This window comes from Rhizophagus irregularis, chromosome 10, assembly GCF_026210795.1.
Source record: "Rhizophagus irregularis chromosome 10, complete sequence".
NCBI classification, from domain to species: domain Eukaryota; kingdom Fungi; phylum Glomeromycota; class Glomeromycetes; order Glomerales; family Glomeraceae; genus Rhizophagus; species Rhizophagus irregularis.
The window spans coordinates 709324-734507 of NC_089438.1; the positions used below are offsets into that span (position 1 = coordinate 709324).

The 25184-nt window shown below is 26.0% G+C and overlaps 5 protein-coding genes across 5 annotated transcripts; 3 read left to right on the forward strand and 2 right to left on the reverse strand.

Annotated features, from left to right (window-relative positions):
• Positions 1 to 2315: 2315 nt before the first annotated feature.
• Positions 2316 to 3095, forward strand: OCT59_001702 (uncharacterized protein; the record flags this gene model as incomplete). Its single annotated transcript, XM_066144014.1, has 3 exons — positions 2316 to 2375; positions 2468 to 2721; positions 3041 to 3095. The coding sequence occupies 3 exons, from the start codon at positions 2316 to 2318 to the stop codon at positions 3093 to 3095; spliced, it is 369 nt and encodes a 122-aa protein (XP_065995217.1).
• Positions 3096 to 5496: 2401 nt separating this feature from the next.
• On the forward strand, positions 5497 to 7114 carry OCT59_001703 (uncharacterized protein; the record flags this gene model as incomplete). Its single annotated transcript, XM_066144015.1, has 7 exons — positions 5497 to 5533; positions 5680 to 5815; positions 6013 to 6063; positions 6140 to 6248; positions 6353 to 6570; positions 6635 to 6812; positions 6881 to 7114. The coding sequence occupies 7 exons, from the start codon at positions 5497 to 5499 to the stop codon at positions 7112 to 7114; spliced, it is 963 nt and encodes a 320-aa protein (XP_065995218.1).
• Positions 7115 to 8520: 1406 nt separating this feature from the next.
• On the forward strand, positions 8521 to 9941 carry OCT59_001704 (uncharacterized protein; the record flags this gene model as incomplete). Its single annotated transcript, XM_066144017.1, has 6 exons — positions 8521 to 8561; positions 8863 to 8977; positions 9084 to 9153; positions 9343 to 9401; positions 9488 to 9806; positions 9877 to 9941. The coding sequence occupies 6 exons, from the start codon at positions 8521 to 8523 to the stop codon at positions 9939 to 9941; spliced, it is 669 nt and encodes a 222-aa protein (XP_065995219.1).
• Positions 9942 to 15474: 5533 nt separating this feature from the next.
• Positions 15475 to 17445, reverse strand: OCT59_001705 (uncharacterized protein; the record flags this gene model as incomplete). The annotated part of the gene is made up of 6 exons (XM_066144018.1): positions 15475 to 15645; positions 15709 to 15744; positions 15824 to 15844; positions 15917 to 16754; positions 17217 to 17303; positions 17389 to 17445. The coding sequence occupies 6 exons, from the start codon at positions 17443 to 17445 to the stop codon at positions 15602 to 15604; spliced, it is 1083 nt and encodes a 360-aa protein (XP_065995220.1). The 3' UTR covers positions 15475 to 15601.
• Positions 17446 to 21117: 3672 nt separating this feature from the next.
• OCT59_001706 (uncharacterized protein) lies at positions 21118 to 22950 on the reverse strand (the record flags this gene model as incomplete). Its single annotated transcript, XM_066144019.1, has 6 exons — positions 21118 to 21161; positions 21225 to 21260; positions 21342 to 21362; positions 21434 to 22214; positions 22680 to 22778; positions 22870 to 22950. The coding sequence occupies 6 exons, from the start codon at positions 22948 to 22950 to the stop codon at positions 21118 to 21120; spliced, it is 1062 nt and encodes a 353-aa protein (XP_065995221.1).
• Positions 22951 to 25184: the final 2234 nt, after the last annotated feature.

A 25184-nucleotide genomic window follows, 5' to 3' on the forward strand; every position in this document is an offset into this window, starting at 1 on the left:
ATCACAATTTGATATATAGGCTGTTAATTAAGCAAAATAAACTTTTAGGACCCGTAAGGGCAATGACATATATTAGCTAATATAATATCTTAGGTTACACATAATATAAACTATGTGAAATGATTGGATTGGTCATAAAATCTTAACTGGGGTGGGGGAGTAAACGTTATTATTAAAATAATATTAGCTAATATATGTCACTGCCCTAATTGTAGCTTACCAATGAAAATGATCGTCTTCAATAGGACCAGTACTACAAGAAGATAGTTAATTTAATGTGAAGGTTCGAAAAAAGATAATAAATCAGCGATTATTATTTCCAAAATTCGGCAATTAAATTGTTATAAGACTTAGTAATGTTATGAAAAGGAATTATATATATATCAATTTTTTTTTATGTGCCATTTCGTATAAAAGTATTATAAATTGGGAATGTTGTCTTTTTAAATTATATAACATGCAAATACGCCATTTATTAAATATCAACAATATATATTATGCGCCCAGTTGATTTTCTGAGACCTAAATTCATTTTACTATTAACGTAAAAAACAAAAAGGGTAAGATATAGTACCCATATAACTTTTAAAAATTAATAAAAATGTGTAATTAATCATGTGACCCTTGGTCATAAATTAAAAGGCTTTGATCTTAATGACCAAAGTATTCACTATGTTTTCAATGATGATAAAATTTTTGTTTCAAATGTAGCTACAAAAAGTCAGCCTTTTGAATATATTTACTAATTTTATTTCATAATTCAACTTCATGGATTCCATCTTTTCATCCTTTCTATTTTTAAACTTTATGTGTTTTATCCCCTATAGTTTTATTCTTGAACTTTCTAATTTATTTATTCTTGGTCTTTATGGATTTTTCTTATAATTGGCTTCATTTTTTTATTTTTTATTTCATCTCATTCCTTTATTTTTTATCATTTCGTTATTCATTCCTTTTTTGTTCTCTTCATTTTTTTACTTTTCACCTCGCTTTATTTCTTTATTTTTTTTCATATTTATTTTTTCTTTATTTTTTTTTTTATTTTTGATACTAGTATTTCGTTTCCTTTATTTTTTTCATTACTTTTTTTTATTTTGCCAATTTTCATTTCTCTTTATTTCCTTTATTTTTTCCCCCGCTTCCTTTGTTTCACGATTAACTTGTTATTCTTTAACAGCTTACTTTATCTTAATACTTATTCAATTACGGATTTTATATAATATACTAATGGCATTTGATATACATTTTTTGTACTGTATTATAAGTTTATAGAGTCTGAAAACAGTTAATTACGTACTATTTTATTATTGTAAATTAACTATAAATCAATCCATTTACTTTATATAAATTGAGTGCAAGGCTTGTACATATGTATGTATAATAAATACATGATAAATCGGTAAAAGTATTTAAGGAGAAAGTCTTGTAATAATTATCATTATAAATTTCGCTACCATAAATAAAGGCAATTTTTTACATAATATGATCGTCCAATTGTAACGAAATTTCCCGATTGTAAAGGTAATGTAACCTAGAGGTCTGCATTGACCACTATTTTACAACCCGGCCCGGCCTGCACTTGGAAATTAATATAAAGTACCCGGCCCGGCCTGGACTTAAAATATTAAAAACCCAGCCCGGACCAGACTCGGACTTTTATTATATCATTTTGTTGTAAAAACAAAAAAATCGGCCAACTTAATTTTGGCCAGTTTAATTTCGGCCAGAATTAAGACGATTTTGGCCAGAATTACGAAAATCCGGGTTCAACGAAAATTCATGTGCCGGCCCAAACCCGGATTGGGGTCTGGGCCGGGTTAGGGTTCCGGGTTCCGGGTCCCGTTTGCAGACCTTTAATGTAACCTGTGTCACATGGTTGAAATAAAAATAATAATATCGACAAAATCAACAATTTAGTTAATTTAATATTATTGGAGCATCAATACCATCAATGCTGACTAAAAAAAGATAAATCATTTGGTTCCATATTTTATGCGAAATTTTTATTTGGTTTCATTCATTTTTTTTTATGCTGATCATTTGTAGCACGTACTGACGTACTGTGTTTTATTTTTATCATTAGGTTATACTATTTTTAGTCAAATTATTTAATGTCACACATGTGCACAAGAGTTTATTTTGTGAATAAATTTATCTAATATCCGTTTATTTCTTTTTTTTTTTTTTCGAAAAAAAAAAATTTTTTATGTTCCATTCTATTATACGGTTAATGTTATCTTTTCAAATTTAAATAAATAAATTGTAATATATATTTTTAGTACAATAAAAATTAATTTAGTATGGAAATATCAAAAATGAATCCTACAGAAAATAAGAAAAATTTATGGAAAGAAGTTGATGCAGATGAATATCAGGTAAAACAGTTCATTTTATTATTAATAACATTACATTATTGAATTTTATAATTTGGATTATAATAGTTTTTTTAATCATTTATTTTTAAAAGGTACATGTTACAATTTCTACTATTGATTCAACTACTGAATTATCAGAAGAGGCAGATGATAAAATAGTTTATATGGAAGATTTAGAAAAAAGAAAACAAATATATGGAATATGTGGAGAATGTAATGAACCTGGCACAGGAGAAGATTGGTGTCAACCTTGTAATGCTAAAAGATTTAAGGATAACTTTAAAAATTGGACTAGTGGAAATAAACATATTGATGAATTTATACAACAATCACAACTTAATGCTGTGTACTATAGCAAAAAACTTGAATGGATACCTTTTGAAAATTTTAATGATATTATTTATATTGCCAGAGGTGGATTTGGTAAAGTCTATTCAGCTGAATGGCCTGAAGGATATATTTATTCTTGGGATATTGAAAATCAAAAATGGAATAGGTATGGTGATATGAAAGTTGCATTAAAAAGTTTGGATAATTCTTCTTGTTTAAGTACAGAATTTTTAAATGAGGTAATTAAAATTAGTAATGTAATCTATTTACTTTAATTTTATTTATGTATTATTTATATATTTATTAAAAATTTTTCACTTTCATTATTTTTTTAGATTAAAACTCATCTTCAGATTTATCTTTTGGATGTTATTCAATGTTATGGAATAACTCAAGATCCAAATACTAAAGATTATATGATGGTTTTACGATACTGTAAAAATGGAAATTTTAGAAATTACTATATGAATAATGAATCAAATTATTATTCAAAAATTGGTGAATTACGACAAATTGTAAGTGGACTTCTAGATATTCACAGTGCTGGAAAAATTCATAAAGATTTTCATTCAGGTAATATATTATATTATGATAATAGAATTCCATTTATAAGTGATTTAGGAATGTGTCAACCAGCAAATAATGAAAAACAATCAGCTAAACAAGAAGGAATTTATGGAGTATTACCTTACATGGCACCAGAAGTTTTACGTGGATATCAATATACAAAAGCATCTGATATTTATTCATTTGGAATTATGATGAATGAATATATATCTGAAGAAACTCCTTATAATAATATTCCTCATGATCATGCTTTAGCTATTAAAATATGTAAAGGACTTAGACCAAATATTTTTAAATATACACCAAAATTATTTGCAAATTTGATTACTAAATGTTGGAATGCTAAAGCAGAAAATAGACCAACTGCTAAAGAATTGTATCAAATATTTTATAAATGGGATAATTATGAATATGATGATAGTGATATTAAATCTATTAAATCTCAAATAAGTGAATATGATGATAAAATCGTATTAAACAGAACAATTGAAAAAAAATCTAAAAACATTCAAACACATCCACAAGCAATCTATACTAGTAGACTTTTAAGTTTCAAGAACCTTCCAGAACCAGTAAATTCAGGTAATTTAATTTAACTTTGATAACATAAAATAAATTTGTTGCTAATTATTGTATTTTTTTTTAAAATAGGTGCTATTCAATCAACATTATGTAAGTAACTATATTTGAATATTGGTAATTAATATAATATTAATTATATTCATATTTTTTATTATTACATTTATTTATTAATAGTTTCAGAAGGTTTTGATTGCCAATTAGATGAATTGGGTAAGATATTTACTTTAGTAGGTTTTTTATTTTATTAGTATGTTATTTATTTATTTGTTTGTTTATAGATCTTAATGAAATTAATCAAGATGATGAAAACAATATTGAATGAGTTTTATTTTCTTTCTATAAAATCAAATAAATTAGTTTAAAAATTTATAATTATTATTTATAGTTTTCATGTATGTTATTTTATATTTAAATAAATTCTAAATTATTATTTTAGCAAATATATATAATAGAGTTTTTGACTATTAAATTATATTTAATAATATAGAATATAATAAAAAAGTTTGATAATAATCTGAAATATAATACATTTTATTTTACCAAATAAAGCTAATTAACCCAGGTTATATAAATTGTAGTATATCATTCTTGATTTTGATTGACTTCTTTATTAATTCTAACTTAATAATAGTAAATTATAATGGAAACAAAATGTAATTATCATGTTTAAAAACATGTATACAAGCATTTATTTTAATAAATCAAATAAAGAATTATTTTAATAGTTATAAACTAATACACATGATAATTGCAAAACAAAATATTGATTTTGCAATATGATATGAATTTATTTTGTATTGTTTTCAACTATAACTAAATTTGAACTAGATGAATTCTTAAATTTTTTGTTTTATTATTTCTTGATTTAAGTGTTATACAAAGAAACATATTTTTGTTTCATATATATATCAATTTATATCAGATAATAACTGACGTATTTCAGGTAATGAACCTTGCAATAGGATATGATGAGATTATCTCGTAATTTATTTTTTTATAAATAAATATTAATGTCAGATAAAAAATGTGTTGCAGCGTCAAAGATAAGATAATTCTGTGAAAGCAAATTATTCAAAATTATAAAATATTTAAAGCAAAATGAATGAAAAAAAAATTTTTGATAACAGATAATGTGATATAATTTACAAATTGGTTTTAAATAGCGAACTTGAAAGAATAATACGTATTGTTTAATTACAAATCAAATCATTTATTTTACATACACAGTGAAATTCGATAAACCGGATATTTTTAGTGGAACCGATAGATCCGGTTTATCGAATTTCACTGTGTACATATGTATGTATAGTATAATAAATATTGGTAAAAGCATTTAAGAAGAGAATCTTGTAATAATCAACATTATGAATTTTGCTACTATAAATAAAGCAATTTTTTATATAATAAGATCCCTATTGTAAAGGTAGTGTAACCTGTGTCACATGGTTGAAATAAAAATTATTGAACGGGCAAAAAATTTTGATTTCTTTTGATAAATTGCTTTCGAAAATTTTATGGGTCCCTGGTGCAAATATCTAAGATCACATGATAGGAGCAGTTGTACAATTACATAATTACGTAATGATATCTATCTTTAATCTTCAACCATTAAATTTTTTCTTTACCGTAACAGCGAATGAACATGAATAATATTATTATCCATCCGTATATTTTTGAAGGTAAGAAATAAAAGAAACGACACCTTATACCTTGTTCACCAATGTAATACCAACCAACAACTTTTTCAGCTCTTAAATCATATTTCCTACGGACATCAGAGAACAATCTTGTGCCAACATTGTCGGAATTTATACTGACCTCGTAGCTAGGTCACCTCCGGATTCAAATAAATCTGCAGCACTGCAAGGTGCATGGGCAAAGCGGTTTACCTATGTAGCGTCAGTTTTGAACATCTCCAAGGAAAGTATTCTATCTTCGACTCTATTTCTCTGTTTTTTAGGGTATCGGGTCAGGTTATGCCCTGAACTGCAGATACAGGTGACGTCCTCACCCTAGTGATTATGTCGGAACCTCAGTCAGGTAACGCCCTGAACTGTGGCATAGGTGACGCCCTCATCCCCATGATTGCGCAACTTATTCCATCTTTGACTAGCTACTCATTAGAAAAGCGTAAATAACCAAAATTTTGAAACATTAGGTGGTCAAAGATACATCTGATTGGTCTTGTGTTCTCGAGGAAAGATTTAAGGTAGGCTACAAAATCCTTTGAGCTGATTACTCTTGATGAATTTTATTGTTACTTAAACGTATCAAACGTACGACAGATACAGATTTCAAGTAGTCGTCGCGAAAAAAACATATACGACGTATTCAAACGAAAATGAACATGTTGGGGAGCAACTGTTAGAAGACCAGAGAAACGAACTAGAGAAGGTGAAACTATAACTTTGGATACGAAAAAAGCAAGTATAGTCTACACACGTTTTGTGAACTCTGTACAGATATGACTTATATCATTTTTTTGTAATACGATACAGGCCAAAACGTTTAACGTTTCCTTTGATGAATATACTGGCCCCAGCGAAAATGATAGAATTGAAATTCCCGATGATTCTGAAATTCTCGACGTGGAACCTTTGTCAGGCTGGGAATTCGATACACTGATGCCAAGCTGGTTAAAAAAAGCGATGGATCGACACAAAACATTAACAACCGCGCAGACAGATCCTTTAGAAAAATTCGAACTAGCAAAACAGTAAGTGATTAATGAATACTTTTCCTTTTTATTTGTGCAGGTCCTAATCAATTTCGTTATTTAGACCAATCTGGTGGCGAATCATAGACGCATCAGATCCGAAAATTGTACAGGATTTCATATCCGAAGAAGAATTTTCAGAACTTAATGCCATATTTTCAAATATTCTTAATATTGGACATCAGAATGATTGGACAGTGTTAGAGCCTGTCGCTGAAAGATGTTTGCAATCTCTTGCAAAGGTAGTTTTTGACATTGAAGCATCTTGATCTTTAAATGATAATCTTAATTAGCATAATTTCGTTTCTAGCTGAATAATGAACAGATCCGTATGATAGGTGAAATGTTTAAGTATGAAGGAATACATGGGGCAGTTTGTAAACTTCGGAAAATAATCCAAAATATCGAAGAATTGAACATAGAAGAACCTGATCTGTTCGATGACGAACCCACAAATAATAAAACACTATCATTGGTTCTTGAAAAGAATGACTATCTTGATAAAGAGGTAGGATACATCTTAGAATTGGTTCGTTACACGTAAGTTCATTTGTTAAATTTCAGCTTGGATGCATACACAGCTTCTAATACTGCAATTCTTTACAATCAGATGTGAAATATTTAGACAAAAGAATTCCGCAACGAAAAAACTCCGAAAGGGACATAGATACAGTTCACGACATAAATATTCGGAATTTTATCACAATATGTAAAAATATAATAAAGTTTATTTTTTTCATTTCAAATTTATTGTATTTATAGTTTAAAATGCGCAGATAAACATACGTCAAAAATCAGTAATTTATCGTGTAACCATTTTTTTCTATGACCATGTTAATCCGATCTGACATGCTATCTGCTAAATTAAAGAAAACGTTTTGATCAATGTTATCCCATTCCTGCTGAATTATGCCCTGAAAATCATCTCCACTAAGTGATTTTTTTTTCATAATCCAATTATTGACCCTTTTTTCTACATTCCCTTTGAGAATCGCCCATAGATTCTCGATAGGATTCAGGTCAGGTGAGTTAGCAGGCCAATCAATAACTGAAACATCGTTAATCACAAAAAATTGATGGGTAAGCTTTGCAGTGTGTGTAGGTGCGTTGTCTTGCTGAAATTTCCATCCATAACCAGCATGATAAGCATTAGGAAGTAGTTGGGATTGAAGAATTTCACGGTATTTTGCAGAATTCATGTTTCCTGTAAAAAGTGCAACTCCAATTGGTCCCTGACGGCAAAATGCACCCCAAACATGCACTTTGTATGGATGCTTTACCATAGGATGTGATGGACGTGGATTGCCAGCCTTGTAACGCACAATTTGAGTATTACGGAATGTCTGAAATGTACTTTCATCTGAAAAAATTGTGTGAGACCAGTCATCTTGGGTATGGTTTAAGGCCCATTGAAGACGAGTTTCAACATGACTTGCCTTAAGAAGGGGAACTGATCGTGGCCTACAAACAATATAATTAAGTTTATTTTTGAGAGTACGTTGAACAGTTCGGGTTGATACATTAAGGTCTGGATATAAATTATTCAGCTTTGTAGTCATTAGAGCTGAAGTTGTAGCATTATCATTTTTAAGAAGACGGCCAAGATATCGACGTTTTTTGGGAGAAAGAACAAGAGGACGACCAGGAATGGGTAAGTGCTTAACACTTCCTGTTTTTTTTAGACGGTTGACAATATCATATACTGTAGACTTAGGAAAACCAGTTATTTTAATTATTTCGGAGGGTTTTCGTATGTTATTGTCCCATAATTCCTTTATGGTTAACCGTTGCATTTCAAATTCCGAAGTGGGTGCCATGAATTTGTTTTGCCACTAATAAAACAATCAGGTGAGAATTTTTGTGTTTATATATATATTCTAAAGGGGCTGGTGAATTTCCATTTTAGTTATTATTTTGATTGCACAAGACCTGGTGTGACAGCGCCCCTTTATGCACAAAATCAAAAATTCCGGATATTTATGTCGTGAACTGTATGTTCATCAAAAGACACATTTTTGCTTGTTTCGACGATATTCTTTGCTTTATTCTGGTCGATTTTTAACAAGTTAAAACGTTTATTTAATATCTCGACAAGGCAACCCGCGCCACAATAACTGCGCCATAATAGAATCAATATTGTTATTTTTTTTTACCCGCAGCGAATTTTAATAAAGATAACAAAATAATAATAGCAGCTGCGCCTCGAAGAGTGTGATACAAATAGGGTAAAGATATTATTGGATGATAAGGTATTACAAATAATTCATAAATTTATTATTATGACCCTAAAAGCTTTAATGATCTTACCGAGATTGTTTCTGAAGGATCCGCCTTAGTTTATGCTGGATATTGGAAAAATACAAGATTTGCAATTAAAACGAAAGAAGTCATTAATCAAATTAATGAAGTATGTTAACTATGTTAATTAATTACGAGTTTTTTTTGTTTAAATAATATCAATTTTTTGATAATATACTATTTATATAAATTATCAAAAATTTTTATTTTTCAAGATTCATTTAACGGGAATTGTTAATCCTCATCCAAATATAATTCAATTTTGTGGTGTTACGAAATTAAAAGGTAAAAATAATAAATATCTATAATACTTTTTAAGAGTATTTCGTTTAACATGTCATGTATTTTTTTATTCTTTTAGGTGAAACGAATTATTCGCTTGTTCTTGAATATACGACTGGCGGAATATTAGAAAATATTTAAGGGACGATACTATATCATTTAAATGAGAAAATCAATTAAAGTTTGCTAAAGAAATTGCATATGCGATTTCATGGTTACATGTTGATAAGAAAATTGTTCACAGTGATCTTGTAAGATATATTACTTATCAATATTTTATAATTCATTTTATATTACATTATTAAGATTATTAATACATTCTCTCTTTTTTTTTAAGCATCCTAGTAATATTTTGGTACATAATGATACAATAAAATTGGCAGATTTTGGACGTTCACGTTTAAAAGTATCAGATCATTATACCAAAGTATTTGGTATAATTCCTTACATGGATCCGAAATCTTTTGAAACTCATTCATATGTTTTAACCGAAAAATCTGATATATATAGTTTAGGAGTGATACTCTGGGAATTAACATGCGTTCACCATTTGATTTTTAAAATAAAAATTGATATTATTCAAATTAAGCAGGATATTCTTAAAAGAGAAAATCCTATTTCAGAAACAAATATTAAATTAGTAACGCTTTATAAAAGTGAGTATAATAAATAACATAATTTTGTAATGTGTTCACAAAACTAATTTTAATTTATTTATATTAATAGAATGTTGGAAAAATGAACCAGCTGAAAGACTTGAATATTCATCAAATAATTTCAGAATTAAATAATATCGTTGTTCCTATTGATCTTTTGATTTTTGAAAAAAATAACAATGAATCAATTATACTGTATCAAATAATTTTAATTCTAAAGAAAGTGAATATTAATTGAAAAAAAATGGAAAATGAAGATTCTTACTGAATTTACCAAGTTGTGATGATTGTTGATGGGAATTCTGATAAATATCAAATGCGAAATATAAAAATTATTTAAGATTAAATTATTTTATTTTGTTTTATTTTTAGATTTTTTTTTTTATCAAATTTTCTTTCGTATTTGTTACACCGCGTTTTTTTTTATTTCTGGTTTTTCTTTTATTTATTATTGTATACTGTAAATTATTCATTTCTTATTTTTTTATATTATTTATAATTTTTATATGAACTTTATTTTTTGATGATAATGATGGGTAATAAAAAATGAACATACAAATATAATAATGATTTGATTTCTTTTTCTATATAAAATGTAAAAAATCTAACCATTGACATAAGGATTCATCGCGAAAAAAGGCCATAGGATAGATATCATAATCCTTATTTTTCTGCCGTTACCACCACCTAACTCACGTTATACATGTTAAATCAAAACGATATTAGCGATATATTTTTTAGCTATACAGTATATACAGAGCATTAGCGAAACTTTAATAATATATATTTTTTTTAGCTATACATATAGAACATTTTCAAAGAGATATAATTTCACAATTAGATTAAAATGAATTCTGATAATTAAATTAGAACATTATAATGACTTCAATTAATTCTTAAGCAGCTACACTATCATGTAAATAAAAAAAACAAAAAAACTAAAACTAATTACAATCAAGTTTCATAGGAAAAACATTCAAAATATTTTACGTAAGGAATATCATTACATGTTCTTAACTTTCCTTGAATGTCCAGCGTATATTATATTATTGATTTATTGATTTATTCATCAGCAAATATATTATAAAATATTTACTAATAATAAAAAATAATTTTTTTTTGAAAATTAAATTGTAAAATGGGTTATCCAAGGAGCAGTGATTGTACATGGGTATGAGCTGTGTGTGCTCCTCATTCATCTGAAGTAGTATGTTGTCATTCACCATTTTCCATCTCTAGAGCATTCCATTTTTGTTGAAGTAAATTGGGGTATGTATTATTTATTTCTCAAGTAATCACTCTCCAGAGCTGTTCAGAAAAAAAATCATTTTGATAAAACATGATGGCGTCAGATTAAGGTTAGATATGTCTTTAACACAAAAAAATCAACCAGTCCTGTACTGGCTTGCTGATGATAATGGCATCGGACCAGAGAGATCTCACCAAGCTTTTCCAGAAATTACATCTCATGCTGTCATCAATTAATACTTTTAATTGGTCATCTGCCCACATTTGTGTCATTGGGCCATTGGATGAAAAAATTTCATAGATTTGCATTCCCTTCCTATCAAATAGAAAATATTAATTTTAAATATTATTAAATAATTGTAAAAAAATAATTTACCTTTCTTCTTTGTATCACGGCTAACAATCTAGCATATTTCCTCTTATGTCATATTCGTCTACTAATAGTACATCCCAATACATGATTTTGTACTATATATCGCCCTTTTAATTTGTTAATTGAATATTACATTTTTTCATGTCTCAGAGTTCTTATAACCCTGCAGGACTGAAAATGCTTTCATTTGTCTGTTATCAGGATCAAGTATAAAATTTGAATTCTATATTACTATTAAAATGTTTTAATTTATTAATGATTAAACATAATAAGAAAAGTCTTATTATTACGTACTTGGGAACAGTTCACATCCAAAAAGTTTGATGCACATTCATCCGAAGTAGTACTACTGTATGTCATTATTCACTATTTCCACCTCCATTACCATCCATTACCATTTCATTTTCTTCTATTAAATAAAAAAAATTAAAATAATTATTAAAAAAAAATCATTAAAATTATATTGTAAAAAAATATTGAAAATTATTTACCTCATATATTTCTTTGTATTATGGCTACCATGTTTCTTCCTAGATCATATTTATCCAATAATAGTACATTCCCTAATCCATGATTTGGGCCTATTAGCTTTCCTTCAATGTAAAATGGAATGTATATGGAGTCTCACTCCTGACTTGGGTTCCTACATGGAAATTTTTTATTAGCCTTACTTATCACTTTGAAATGGTGCAAAGAATAATAAATAAATTCAATTTTAATCTGATGAATTTTATATTTTATTACCATAATAAACTTCCATCTGAAGTAGTGAGAGAATTGATATCTTTTATTTTTATAAGATACATAACCAATAAATTTATCTTTATCAATAATTTCATTAAGAACCCAATCGTTATTTTTACGAATATAGCATTCTTCATTTAATAAGACATTATCATTATTAAGTATCATGAAAGAAGACAAGTATGTCATTGTTAGAATATTCATATAGACTCTTTTTGGTATCCTCCAATAGCTTCATGTCCTCTTTTTCTCTTTTTTCATACTTTTTAAAAATTCTTTTAACGTATAAGTGACTGCGAACAATAAGTGGTAAAAAATGAGTTCTAGTGCAAACAATTTTCATGAAATAATAATAAATGTATTTAAATATAAAATTAGACAATTTTGAACATAAAATCATAAAATTTATACATCACTTAATTTATTACACAATGAGATTGGGATTTGTGTACTACATAATACATTACGTCATAAAGGAACCTTGGCAATAAAAATTTGAACTTATTTTTTCGAGTTTTATTATATTAATGATTAAAACCATTAAATTTATGGGTATAGTATAAAATTATATTCAATTCATTTTAAAAAATAGCTAATAGTTGGTATTGCTTTGTTCAGAATGGAAATTTTCTCCATAGTATATTAATCTCATTTTGTTTTAAATAAATACTTTTAATTTTTACAGAAATATTATGATAATTTAATAAACAATATGAACGCAAACCACTTGTAGCCAACTAATTAATATTAATAGTGAGGTTTTTATGGTTAAGTCTAAAAAATGAGAACAGATGTTAAAAAATGTGGTATTTAACATAAAATTATTATTTCTCTTTTTTTCTAAGTGACGGAAATATTTGATGTTGAATTTACACTTGAATGTACAGGTTTTCCTAGGATTTTGGAATTTCAAAGCTATTATAACCATCGTTTGATTTCAATTTTTTTATCACATCCTCAAACTCTATTAAGCAAATGACGGCTAATATATACAGTAAATATTCTTCTAGTATAATAATAAGATATACTGATAGTTTATAAATTATACAAGTTAATTTGGTCAAAATAAAATTTTATAATTTCAAAATGATACAAGTTACTGTACATATGTACAGTTATCGGAGAATGAATTAAAAATATTAATAATTCATTAATAAAAGAAAACTCTTTATTTCTTGAAATTAAAATAATATCTAATATTATTAACTTTCCTCTTACATCAATTGTTAGTATATACATCGTGTACGTCGTGTGTATTTATTATTTAACGAGTTAACATAACCAAAGTAAACAATACCGCCAGAAATATCTAAATAAATTATATATACGCGTGTTTTATAAAGAAAAATGGGAGCATCCGCAATCTGGTTAAAAATAAATAAAATTGTGTTTTTTGATATTGGGAAGATTTTTTCCTTCTTATTGTTGATACATGAGAGTTACTATACAGTAAGTTTAAGTTTTTTCCTATATGGTTTTCATTCATTGATAATGCCCGAAATATCGGTCTTTCCCACTATCATAATTATAGAATAAACGTGTAAGATAGTAAACTATCTTTTTGTATTTTTACTTTGTTTTATATATTTTTTCGGTTTTCACTTTTTTTTTGACCGTAAATATTCATTTTTTTTAATCAAACATTGTCTTTTTATATCAAAGACCTGTAAGGAGAGTTTACTAATAGGGTTTTATATCTTGTATGCAGTATTATATTAAAGTAAAGAATTTCATGTTAGCGGCTAAATTTACTGGAGTGTTATAAGTTTTTATTTTTCTAAATTTGAATTGATGATCAAGTATAAGCAGTATTTAAAAGGAATATATTTACCTGACACTTAAACAGTATCTCCTTATTTTCTAACTTTTTATAGCTTTTTTTTTTAAAAAAAGGTAAACCTTTCATATTCTCTATACTGATCATCGTTATACAAGACTGTTCGTCTAAATTAGTGTAAATTGTAATCGAATTTTGCGTCTCTTCAACGTCTATGTTTGAAAATTACGTAAAAAAGAATGTGAGAATCACAGTATACAGTATACATAATACAGGTAGTATATTATTTCCATACAATTTATTGTATTGATTTTTTTGGATTATAATTAAAATATTTAGTACATTTAAAGTTGATGCTCACGTGAATGTTTGGTCATTCAAATATATAACAATGTTCTAATTTTAATAAAAATTTATAGCAAAAATAATAAAAATCATAATTATGAACAAGTACAAACATTATTATATAGACCAGTAAAAATCAGATACTTGACTTGAAAGTGCAATACTTCATATAACTATAAAATATCAACAATAACTTTCCCAATATGAAACGTCATTAATGATGATTAAACTATTTTTTTTGATATTATTATATAACTAGAGTAATTTTAAAATGATATCTTTACTAAGGCAAATTATAATGTATTGTTTATTTTATTATAAATTTAATTAGTTTATTTTTAATAAATAGTTAAATTGTTTTTTTATTAAAGATTAGGCGATGACGTCGTTCATGACTGTCGTCTGATAACTTGACAACCCGTTTGACCAATTAATATCTTATGTCAGCTTATTAATAATTTCACTTTATAAATTAAAAAGAAATTTGAAATTTCTAAACTATAATAAATTGTCATTTTCAGTAGAAATGTTGGTAATCTGAAATGACTTTTCTTTTTAATTTTTGTTATGTGATCGGTGTATCCAGTTCATAAATGGTCAATACCTAAATTGACAACATTTCCGAAAAAGGTAATAGTGAAGATAACATGAAACAATCAATATATTGATTAGGATCGAATCGCTTATTATCACTTATTAGAATTTCATTTTATATATTCGTTTTATACTTGTGTTCGAATTCACTTAGTTTCGTTTTTTGTCGATTTAACTTTATCATTTGATCCTTTTATTTTTGACTTCATTTATTTGATCCTTTATCTTTCTTATTGTTTTGATTTGTTTCATTTTCGATCCTTGCTTAATTTAATAATCCTTTCATTTGCATTGTTTTTCAGTTTTTCCATTAGTTTTTAGGATACAAGTGATTTAGTATAATTTTTAATTTTATAATTCGATAATTAAAATCTTTTAAAATATTTTTGTATAAATAACAAAATTATTTTTCGTTTATACATAAAATAATAATAAATTTATTCAAAAAGTGATAATTTAATTTGACATTACATTACATACTGTATGCTAGATCTTTTACGTCAAAAATAAAGTTACTATTAATATTATTGGTAGTTTAAAAATAACATTAATTTACATAATAAATAAACAATCAAAAGCTAACCAATTTATAATTTATTTTTATTAAACCAAAATATTACATACAAAACCCTTAAATAATAGCTAGTATAAAAAAAATAATTTAATAATATAATTTTAATTAAACTAAATTCTTTGAATCTTATAAAAAAAAAATCATTCAGAATTATTTTCATCATCTTGATTAATTTCATTAAGATCTACAAAATAAGTAAAATTAATAAGTATTAGCAAAATAAAGAACTAAAGAATAAATATCTTACCTAATTCGTTTAATTGACAATCTAAACATTCTGAATCTATAAATTAATTAACATAATATTAAACAATATAAAGATTTAATAATTATATTGATTGCCAATAGAAATAATTACTTACGTAATGTTGTTTTAGTAGCATCTATTAAAAAATAAAGTCATTAGTAATGTAAACTATTTTTTTGGTTACCAAAGTAAAGTTAAATTATATTACCTGAATTTACTGGTTCTGGAAGATTTTTGAAATTTAAAAGTCTACTAGTGTAGATTGATTGTGGATGTGTTTGAATGTTATTGGATCTTTTTTCACTTGTTCTGTTTAATTTGATCTTATTATTATATTCCTTTACTTGAGATTCAGTATCAATATCTTCATATACTTGAGATTCAGTACTATTACTATTTTTATACCAATAATTATACCATTTATTTAGTGTTTGATACAATTCCTTAGCAGTTGGTCTATTTTCTGCTTTAGCGTCCCAGCATTTAGTAATCAAATCTGTAAGTAATTTTGGTGTATATTTAAAAATATTTGGTCTAAGTCCTTTACATATTTTAATAGCCAAAGCATGATTATGAGGAATATTATTATAAGGAGTTTCTTCAGATATATATTCATTCATCATTATTCCAAATGAATAAATATCAGATGCTTTTGTATATTGATATCCACGTAAAACTTCTGGTGCCATATAAGGTAATACTCCATAGATTCCTTCCTGTTTAACTGATTGATTTTCATTATTTGCTGGTTGGCACATTCCTAAATCACTTATAAATGTACCTTCACTACCATTATATAATATATTGCCTGAATGAAAATCTTTATGAACTTTTCCAGCATTATGGATATCTAGAAGTCCCATTGCAATTCGTAATAATTCTTCAATTTTTGAATAATAACCTGATTCATTATTGAGATAGTAATTTCTCAAATTTCCATTTTTACAATATTCTAAAACCATCATATAATCTTTGGTATCTGGATCTTGAGTTATTCCATAACATTGAATAACATTCCAAAGATAAATCTGAAGATGAGTTTTAATCTAATAAAAATATTGAAAGGAAAAAATTTTAATAAATAAATAAAATAATATTAAATAATTAAATTACATTTTTATTTAAATTACCTCATTTAAAAATTCTGTACTTATACAAGATGAATTATCCAAACTTTTTAATGCAACTTTTATATTACTATCCCTTTTCCATTTTTGATTTTCAATATCCCAGTATTTAATATATCCTTCAGGCAAATCAGCCGAATAAATTTTACCAAATCCACCTCTGGTAATATAAGTAACATCTTTAAAATTTTCAAAAGGTATCCATTCAAGATATCTTAAATAATACACAGCATTAAGTTGTGATTGTTTTATAAATTTATCAATATCTTTATTTCCACTAGTCCAATTTTTAAAGTTATCCTTAAATCTTTTAGCATTACAAGGTTGACACCATTTTTTTCCTGTGCCAGGTTTATTACATTCTCCACATATTCCATATACTTGTTTTCTTTTTTCTAAGTCATTCATATAAACTACTTTAAAATTTGCCTCTTCTATTAATTCAGTAGTTGAAATTGTAACATGTAACTTATAAAGTAAGTAATTAAAAAAATTCTATTATTACTCAAAAAATAATGTTATTAATAATAATGATAAAGTGAACTGTTTTTACCTGATGTTCAATATTGAATCCCTTCCATAAATCTTTAAGATTTTCTTTAGAATTCATTTTGGATATTTACATAAGATTTGGGTTGTATATATATAGATTGCAATTTATTTATTAAATTCAAAGATAACAAATAACGTTACTTTAATAAATGAAGCGTAAAAAAAAAAAAAAAAAAAAATTAACGGAGTTCGGGTAAATTTATTCGCAAATAAACTCTCGTGCAGCATGTGTAACATTCAAAATTTTGATACAAAAATTCTATATATAGTATTAATCTGATGATAAAAACAAAATACGCTATTGATCGGTATAAAACAATCGATTGAATGAAACCAAATAAAAAAAATTTTCAGCCCAATAACTTGCTGTAACTTGTTTCGTTGAAACAAGGATTAATGTAGTTTAAATCAAATATAACAATCAATATGATTTAGGTAAAATTAGATATATTAGCGTTAATTATAAATAAATAAATACAATGAAAAATGAATAATAATAAAAAATAAATTGATAAATAAAAAATGAATAAATAATAAAAATAAAAATTCAACTTTAAGAAACTGAAAAAATAAAATATTTTCTAAAAAATTGAAACCTTTTTTTTTAATTTGAAAAAAAAACTGAAAAATAAAAAACAAATTTTTTTTTCTATAAGAACCAAAGATATTTTAAAAAAAAAAATTCCCGGTTATAAGAACTTAAAAACGTATTAATTTCCAGTTTATAAAGTTTATAAAAACCTATAATAAATATGGAATAAATTGGGCGCAGAAAATTATTTATACGGGATGGTATCATGGTAATCTAAGTATGATCAAAATTTTACCCATGGTAGTTAGTAAACGGTATCACAGCCTCGATCTGGGGTTATCATCCAATAAAGTCACATGCCGATCATTTTTATAATAAATCGAAATTTGTTGAATAAATAACCGTCAGATGATTCAGATGATTACAAAATTGATAGATTATCATGTGTTCTATCAATTTCTATCTTACTTTCTATTTTAATACTTTCTTTTTATTTTATATTACACGCAAAATTACCTTAAAAAAAGTACTTTTTTGAGATAGAAGTTGAAGAAGAGAGAAAGACATACTTTTGACAATGATAGTATATGCAAAATTACGCGAAGAAAAAAGTTTTCTCAGTTTTTAGGCAGTTTTTGTGTAAAATGTAAAAAACAAATTTTTCTATTACGACAAAGAAAAAGGTACATAAAGCTCATTTATTTTAATATTCTCTTGTATTTACAGTCCTTTTAACTATATTTGTTGGTTATAAAATTATAATATACTTACACTAATTTCCACAAATCTACTCTTTAGGTGGGTTGAAGTTATTTTAGAATTTCTTATTTTTAACTTAGTATTTTTGTTTAAGATGAGTTTTGTTTGATGATTTTCAATTTATAATAGTAAATACCTAAATCACCAATTAATCTTCCATTGTGTACAGTAGATTGAATAAATTGATAATTTCTTCAATGATTTCTTAATAAGCGATGAATAATGGAGTAAATGGAGGGACAATTATTTTGTTTTCTTTCATGTTGCTATTACTTTTTGTATCTGATATACTAGGTTTATTTTTTTTTGTGTAGGTTGAATAATAGTTAAAAATAATTTTTTAATGATTTCTTTATCTTCGTCACTTCGTGATGGAGTTGAATCAGTTGATCGTTGATCGGGTAAAACTATTAGTTGATCGATGAAAATAAGTTGATAAATAAAGGTAGGATGATTGTTTTTCTTTCATGTTACCATTACTTTTTTGTATTTCATATAGGGGCTATTTGTTTTTTTTTGCGTAGGGTAATAATAGCTAAAAATAATTTTTTGATGATTTCTTTATTTTCATGATGGAGTTGATGTGAAATTAGTAAACAAGTTGATTACTCATATAAGTTAATTTATTTTTTGGATAGGATAGATTTATTTTTCTAATGTAAATTTGATTCTCTTTTCTATGTATAATAGAAATTTCTTTACCAATTTTTATAAATAAATACTAGATTTACCCTTTTAACGTAAAAATTTGATTTATCTTTTTACCAGATTCATTTTTTTTCATATAAAATTAAAATATTTTACACCCCAAAAAATTTTTCGATTAATCCTATTTTGGTTAAAATTAATATAATGTATTAAAGTTACATTACGCTAATTGTTTCAATATATCATTAATTTCAATTATAAAAAAGAACTTTCAATATTTTAATTAAAAAATAATTGATTTTTCACAAATTTTCATAGTAATGGACCGGTCGTATAACAGTAGATTGGAGTTAGAGTTTAAGTATCAGTTGCTTTTTCATTGATAGATAACATGATTCTCATATTCCAAGTAGGGATGGCAACGGTCGGTTATGGTCGGTTATGGTCGGTTATAATCAGTTATAGAAATTTAAACAGTCGGTTATGGTCGGTTAAAAAATCAGTTAAACGGTCGGTTAAACGGTCGGTTATACCATTTTACTTAAATAATTAGTCAAATGGTCGGTTAAACGGTTAAAAATGGTCGGTCAAATGTTTAAATGGTCGGTCAAACGGTCAGTTAAATGTGGTTAAACGGTCGGTTAAACGGTTATGATTATAACCGTTGCCATCCCTAATTCCAAGTTTTTCTCTGAATCTATTAAATAAAATAAATCTAACAAAAAAAATAATTTTTTTTTTTTGTTTTTAATCAGAAAATGCGTTATATTTTACTAGTTTTTGTTTAAAGCTTTAAATTTTTTATTGTATTTGGTAAATTTTAAGTTTCTCTCACCTTTTATTTCTTTTAATATTAAAAAATACACCAACTTTCTGGCAAAGATTGAAGTTGAATAATAAAAAAGTACGAGAGTTTTTTTTTTTTTAAGAAGAATATAGAAGCGGGTCACAATAGGTTGTTAGATCGATTAGATTGTGTAAGTGATGTTCCTTAATGTACAGTGAGGGTGCACGATATTAACGTACAAACTGGCCGGAATTAACGTTAACGCTATCACGTGCAAGTGCATAACCCCTAAACTCGGGCCAGTTTGTACGTTAAAATTGTACACCCCACTGTACGTTAAGGACGCGAGGCTGATCAAATTTTTTCATTTTAACAAAATTTCAGGCCGACATTACGAAATTGGCCAGAATTAACAAAATTTCAGCCAGAATTATGAATTATTGATCGGCAAATTATACCAGATTTAAATATTTTTGGCCAACTTTAATTATATGTACTGTATAATTAAACACCACAATTTATTTTTGTCAACTTTAATGAAAAAAATTTGCCTTTATTTATTGTGACATTTCCAGTGACTGTTACAGAATTATTTATAAAATAATTTCAGTTTTTCTATCACTTCAATAAAATTAAATTAAGAAATGCCTTTTTAACTTATCATTATCATAATATGTCCATTATTGAATATGATACTTGAAATTATATCACTATCTGATCAAATTGAAAGAGATGTTTGAGAATGGCAGAATCGCCTTAATTTGGTATTACATTCAGTACTGTATGTTAAATATTTTGTAACAAAATACTAGTAATTACTGGATAGTTGGAAATAAACTAATTTACATAAATTGAATTGAACAGTCAGTAGCTAACCAATTTTTAATTTATTTTTGTTAAACCCAAATATTACATACAAAACCATAATAACTATTATAAAAAAATAATTTAATAATATAATTTTAATTACTGCAAACTAAATTCTTTGAATCTTATAAAAAAAATCATTCAGTATTATTTTCTTCATCTTGATTAATTTCATTAAGATCTACAAAATAAGTAAAATTAATAAGTATTAGCAAAATAAAGAGCTAAAGAATAAATATCTTACATAATTCGTCTAATTGACAATCAAAACATTCTGAATCTATAAAATTAATTAACATGATATTAAAACAATATAAAGAATTATTAATTATATTGATTGCCAATAGAAATAGTTACTTACATAATGTTGTTTTAGTAACGTCTATTAAAAAATAAAGTTATTAGTAATGTAAACATTTTTTTTGGTTACCAAAGTAAAGTTAAATTAATTACCTGAATTTACTGGTTCTGGAAGATTTTTGAAATTTAAAAGTCTACTAGTATAGATTGCTTGTGGATGTGTTTGAATGTTTTTAGATTTTTTTTTACTTGTTCTGTTTAATTTGATTTTATCATTATATTCATCATAACCAGCAGCAACATACAATTTATCAAGTTCTTGATACAATTCTTTAGCAGTTGGTCTATTTTCTGCTTTAGCATCCCAACATTTAGTAATCAAATCTGTAAGTAATTTTGGTGTATATTTAAAAATATTTGGTCTAAGTCCTTTACATATATTAATAGCTAAAGCAAGATTATGAGGAATATTAACATAAGGAGTTTCTTCAGATATATATTCATTCATAATTATTCCAAATGAATAAATATCAGATGCTTTTGTATATTGATATCCACGTAAAACTTCTGGTGCCATATAAGGTAATACTCCAACAATTCCTTCTTGTTTAGCTGATTTCTTTTCATTATTTGCTGGTTGACACATTCCTAAATCACTTATATATGGATAACCATTATCATTATATAATAAATTGCCTGAATGAAAATCTTTATGAACTTTTCCAGCACTATGAATATCTAGAAGTCCTCTTGTAATTTGATATAAATCATAAATTTTTAAATAATAATCTGATTCATTATTGATATAGCGATTTCTCAAATTTCCATTTTCACAATATTCCAAAACCATCATATAATCTTTGGTATTTGGAACTTGAGTTATTCCATAACATTGAATAACATTCCAAAGATAAATCTGAAGATGAGTTTTAATCTAATGAAAATATTGAAAGTGTAAATCTACTAAGTAATATACAAATAAAAATAAAAGTAAATAAATTACATTTCATATTTTAATTACCTCATTTAAAAATTCAGTACTTATACGAGATGAATTATCCAAACTTTTTAATGCAACTTTTATATTACAATCCCTTTTCCATTTTTGATTTTCAATATCCCAGTATTTAATATATCCTTCAGGCAAATCAGCCGAATAAATTTTACCAAATCCACCTCTGGCAATATAAGTAACATCTTTAAAATTTTCAAAAGGTATCCATTCAAGATATCTTAAATAATACACAGCATTAAGTTGTGATTGTTGTATAAATTCATCAATATTTTTACTTCCACTAGTCCAATTTTTAAAGTTATCCTTAAATCTTTTAGCATTACAAGGCTGGCACCAGTTTTCTCCAGTGCCAGGTTCATTACATTCTCCACATATTCCATATACTTGTTTTCTTTTTTCTAAATCTTCCATATAAACTATTTTATCATCTGCCTCTTCTGATGATTCAGTAGGTGAACCAATAGTAGAAATTGTAACGTGTAACTTTTAAAATAAATGATTTTAAAAAACATTATTATCCAAATTAAAAATTCAATAATATTATATTATTAAATGATAAAATAAATTGTTTTACCTGATATTCTGAATAATCAACTTCTTTCCATAAATTTATCTTATTTTCTGTAGGATTCATTTTTGATAATTTCATACCCATACTAAATTAATTTGGATTGTATATATGTAGATTAAAATTTACTTAGTAAATTCAAAGTTAACGTTAACCATATAATAAAATGAAACGTAAAAAAAAAAATTTTAAAATCGATAAATTTATTCTCCTGTGCGGCATGTGTAACATTCAAAATTAAATTCTATATATAGTATAAAAATAAAATACTTTGTTACACTATTGATCGGCATAAAAGAAAAAAGGGAAAATTTCAATAATTGGATGAAACCAAATAAAAATAATTTGTGTTAATTATAAATAAATAAATATAATGAAAAATGGATAATAAAAAAAAATTAAATTGATAAGTAAATAAAAAATGAACAAATAATAATAAATATTCAAATTGAAAAATAAAATATTTTTTTAAATAATTGAAACCAATTAAATTCATCTAACAATCAAAGTAAAAGGTTTTTTAACGGAGTAATAATCGCTTCATAATTTAGAAATGGGCTGATTTTGTTGCTGTTGAGGCTTTTTTTTTTTAGTTTGAACAAATTTGAAAAAAAAATTGAAAAATAAAAAACCAGTTTGAAAAAAACGAAAATAAACTTTAAAAATTTTTGGTCTATAATGCCAAATAAATAAAAATTGTTGGTTTCTCATCACCGGCCAGGTCACGTGAATGTCACGAAAAGAAAATTTTATTCGGTCGATTTTGTCCAAACCAATCTTCTTTCACCCGCAGAAAATTTATTAAAATTCTTTGAGATTGGATAAATTTTTCTTGAAAAATAATTTTTTTCCCTGGAGACAGGTCAGCTTTTGATGTTTTTTTTCATGAGAAACTAATAATTTTTTTGCTTGGCTTAAGAACCGGTTTAAAAAAAATATATATATATCTATCGAAAAAGGTATTAACTTCCCAGTTAGGACTGAAAAAAAATAGTAAAAAAAAACCCAATGGGATAGCTTTGATGATGTGCCTGCCACGACCAATTGCATCATCCTGAGAGTCCTGATGGAGCATTATCTCATAAAAAACATCCAATCAAAATTTCATTAACCGGAACCACAAGAATATCATGGATTTGTGCACATGACCATGGCAACCATTTTACTATAATAAATATGGAATAGATTGGGTGCAGATTTCATGCTGTACAATTCAAATACATTGGGAGGGTAATCTAAACATCGAATTTTTTTTGTTATATATATTCAATCATCCATGTCATGATTTACCAGATGAATTTCTCAATGAAATCATGGGGTAAATTTCGCATAATTACAGGATCATTTCTAAAAAATAATTTAAACCATTTTTCAGTTTTTTCTAACCAAAAGTTGTTAAGATAAAATCTTTATTGATTTCATTGATATTATTTTCATAATTATGTAACATTTGGTTATACAATATAAATTTAAATAATGATTTTATTTTGCTTAATCGATCATTATTATATCAGTAAACATTAAAAAAAAAGCTTATAAAATATGAATTTTTTATTAAATATAAAATGGAATTTTTAGACGCAACTCACATAAGTTTGCATAAAGCTTCATAAACTTGTGTATATATGTAAATTTTAAAATTTTATATAAACTTATGTAAACTTACACTCATAGCCACAGGAAAATGAAAAAGGGCTGCTTTTTATTATTATTATTTTACTAGCCGTTAACCTGTTGCTTTGCAACGGTAACAGGCAACACAATATAAAAATATTTGTACACCCGTTGCTTCGCAAAATTATGTGATCGGCGCAAAAATTTCCTTTTTTTGGAATATTCGTGAAACCAAAATCCTTTTAGTGGGAAGAAATTTTCCTTTTTTGGAAGTTAGTGTAACGTCACGTGACAAAGTGCCAATGGGAGCGATGTTACGCAATTCAAATTTATTTATACAGGGTAGTCTAAACGTTACGGTTATACAAAAATAAACATCATATCAAAAATACATTCAACTACACCTGTAAATACAAATGCATGTAATAATACAGTATAATTTAACTACTACAAAATAAAGCTATATTAAACGTTGAATTAGTAACGACTTAGTGTGTTTGACTGTCTACAAAAAGTTTTAGTTTTAGTCTGTTCTAACAAAATTATAACACTCTTTATTTACTTACTATAAAACAAAAAAAAAGAGAATTTTAGCAATTGTGCGTGCTGACCGTATAAATTTCAATGTCTTGTTCTTCTTTGTTCTCGTGACTATTACTAATCCTTGATAAAACACGACAAATAATTTTCGTACCAAATTGATGACC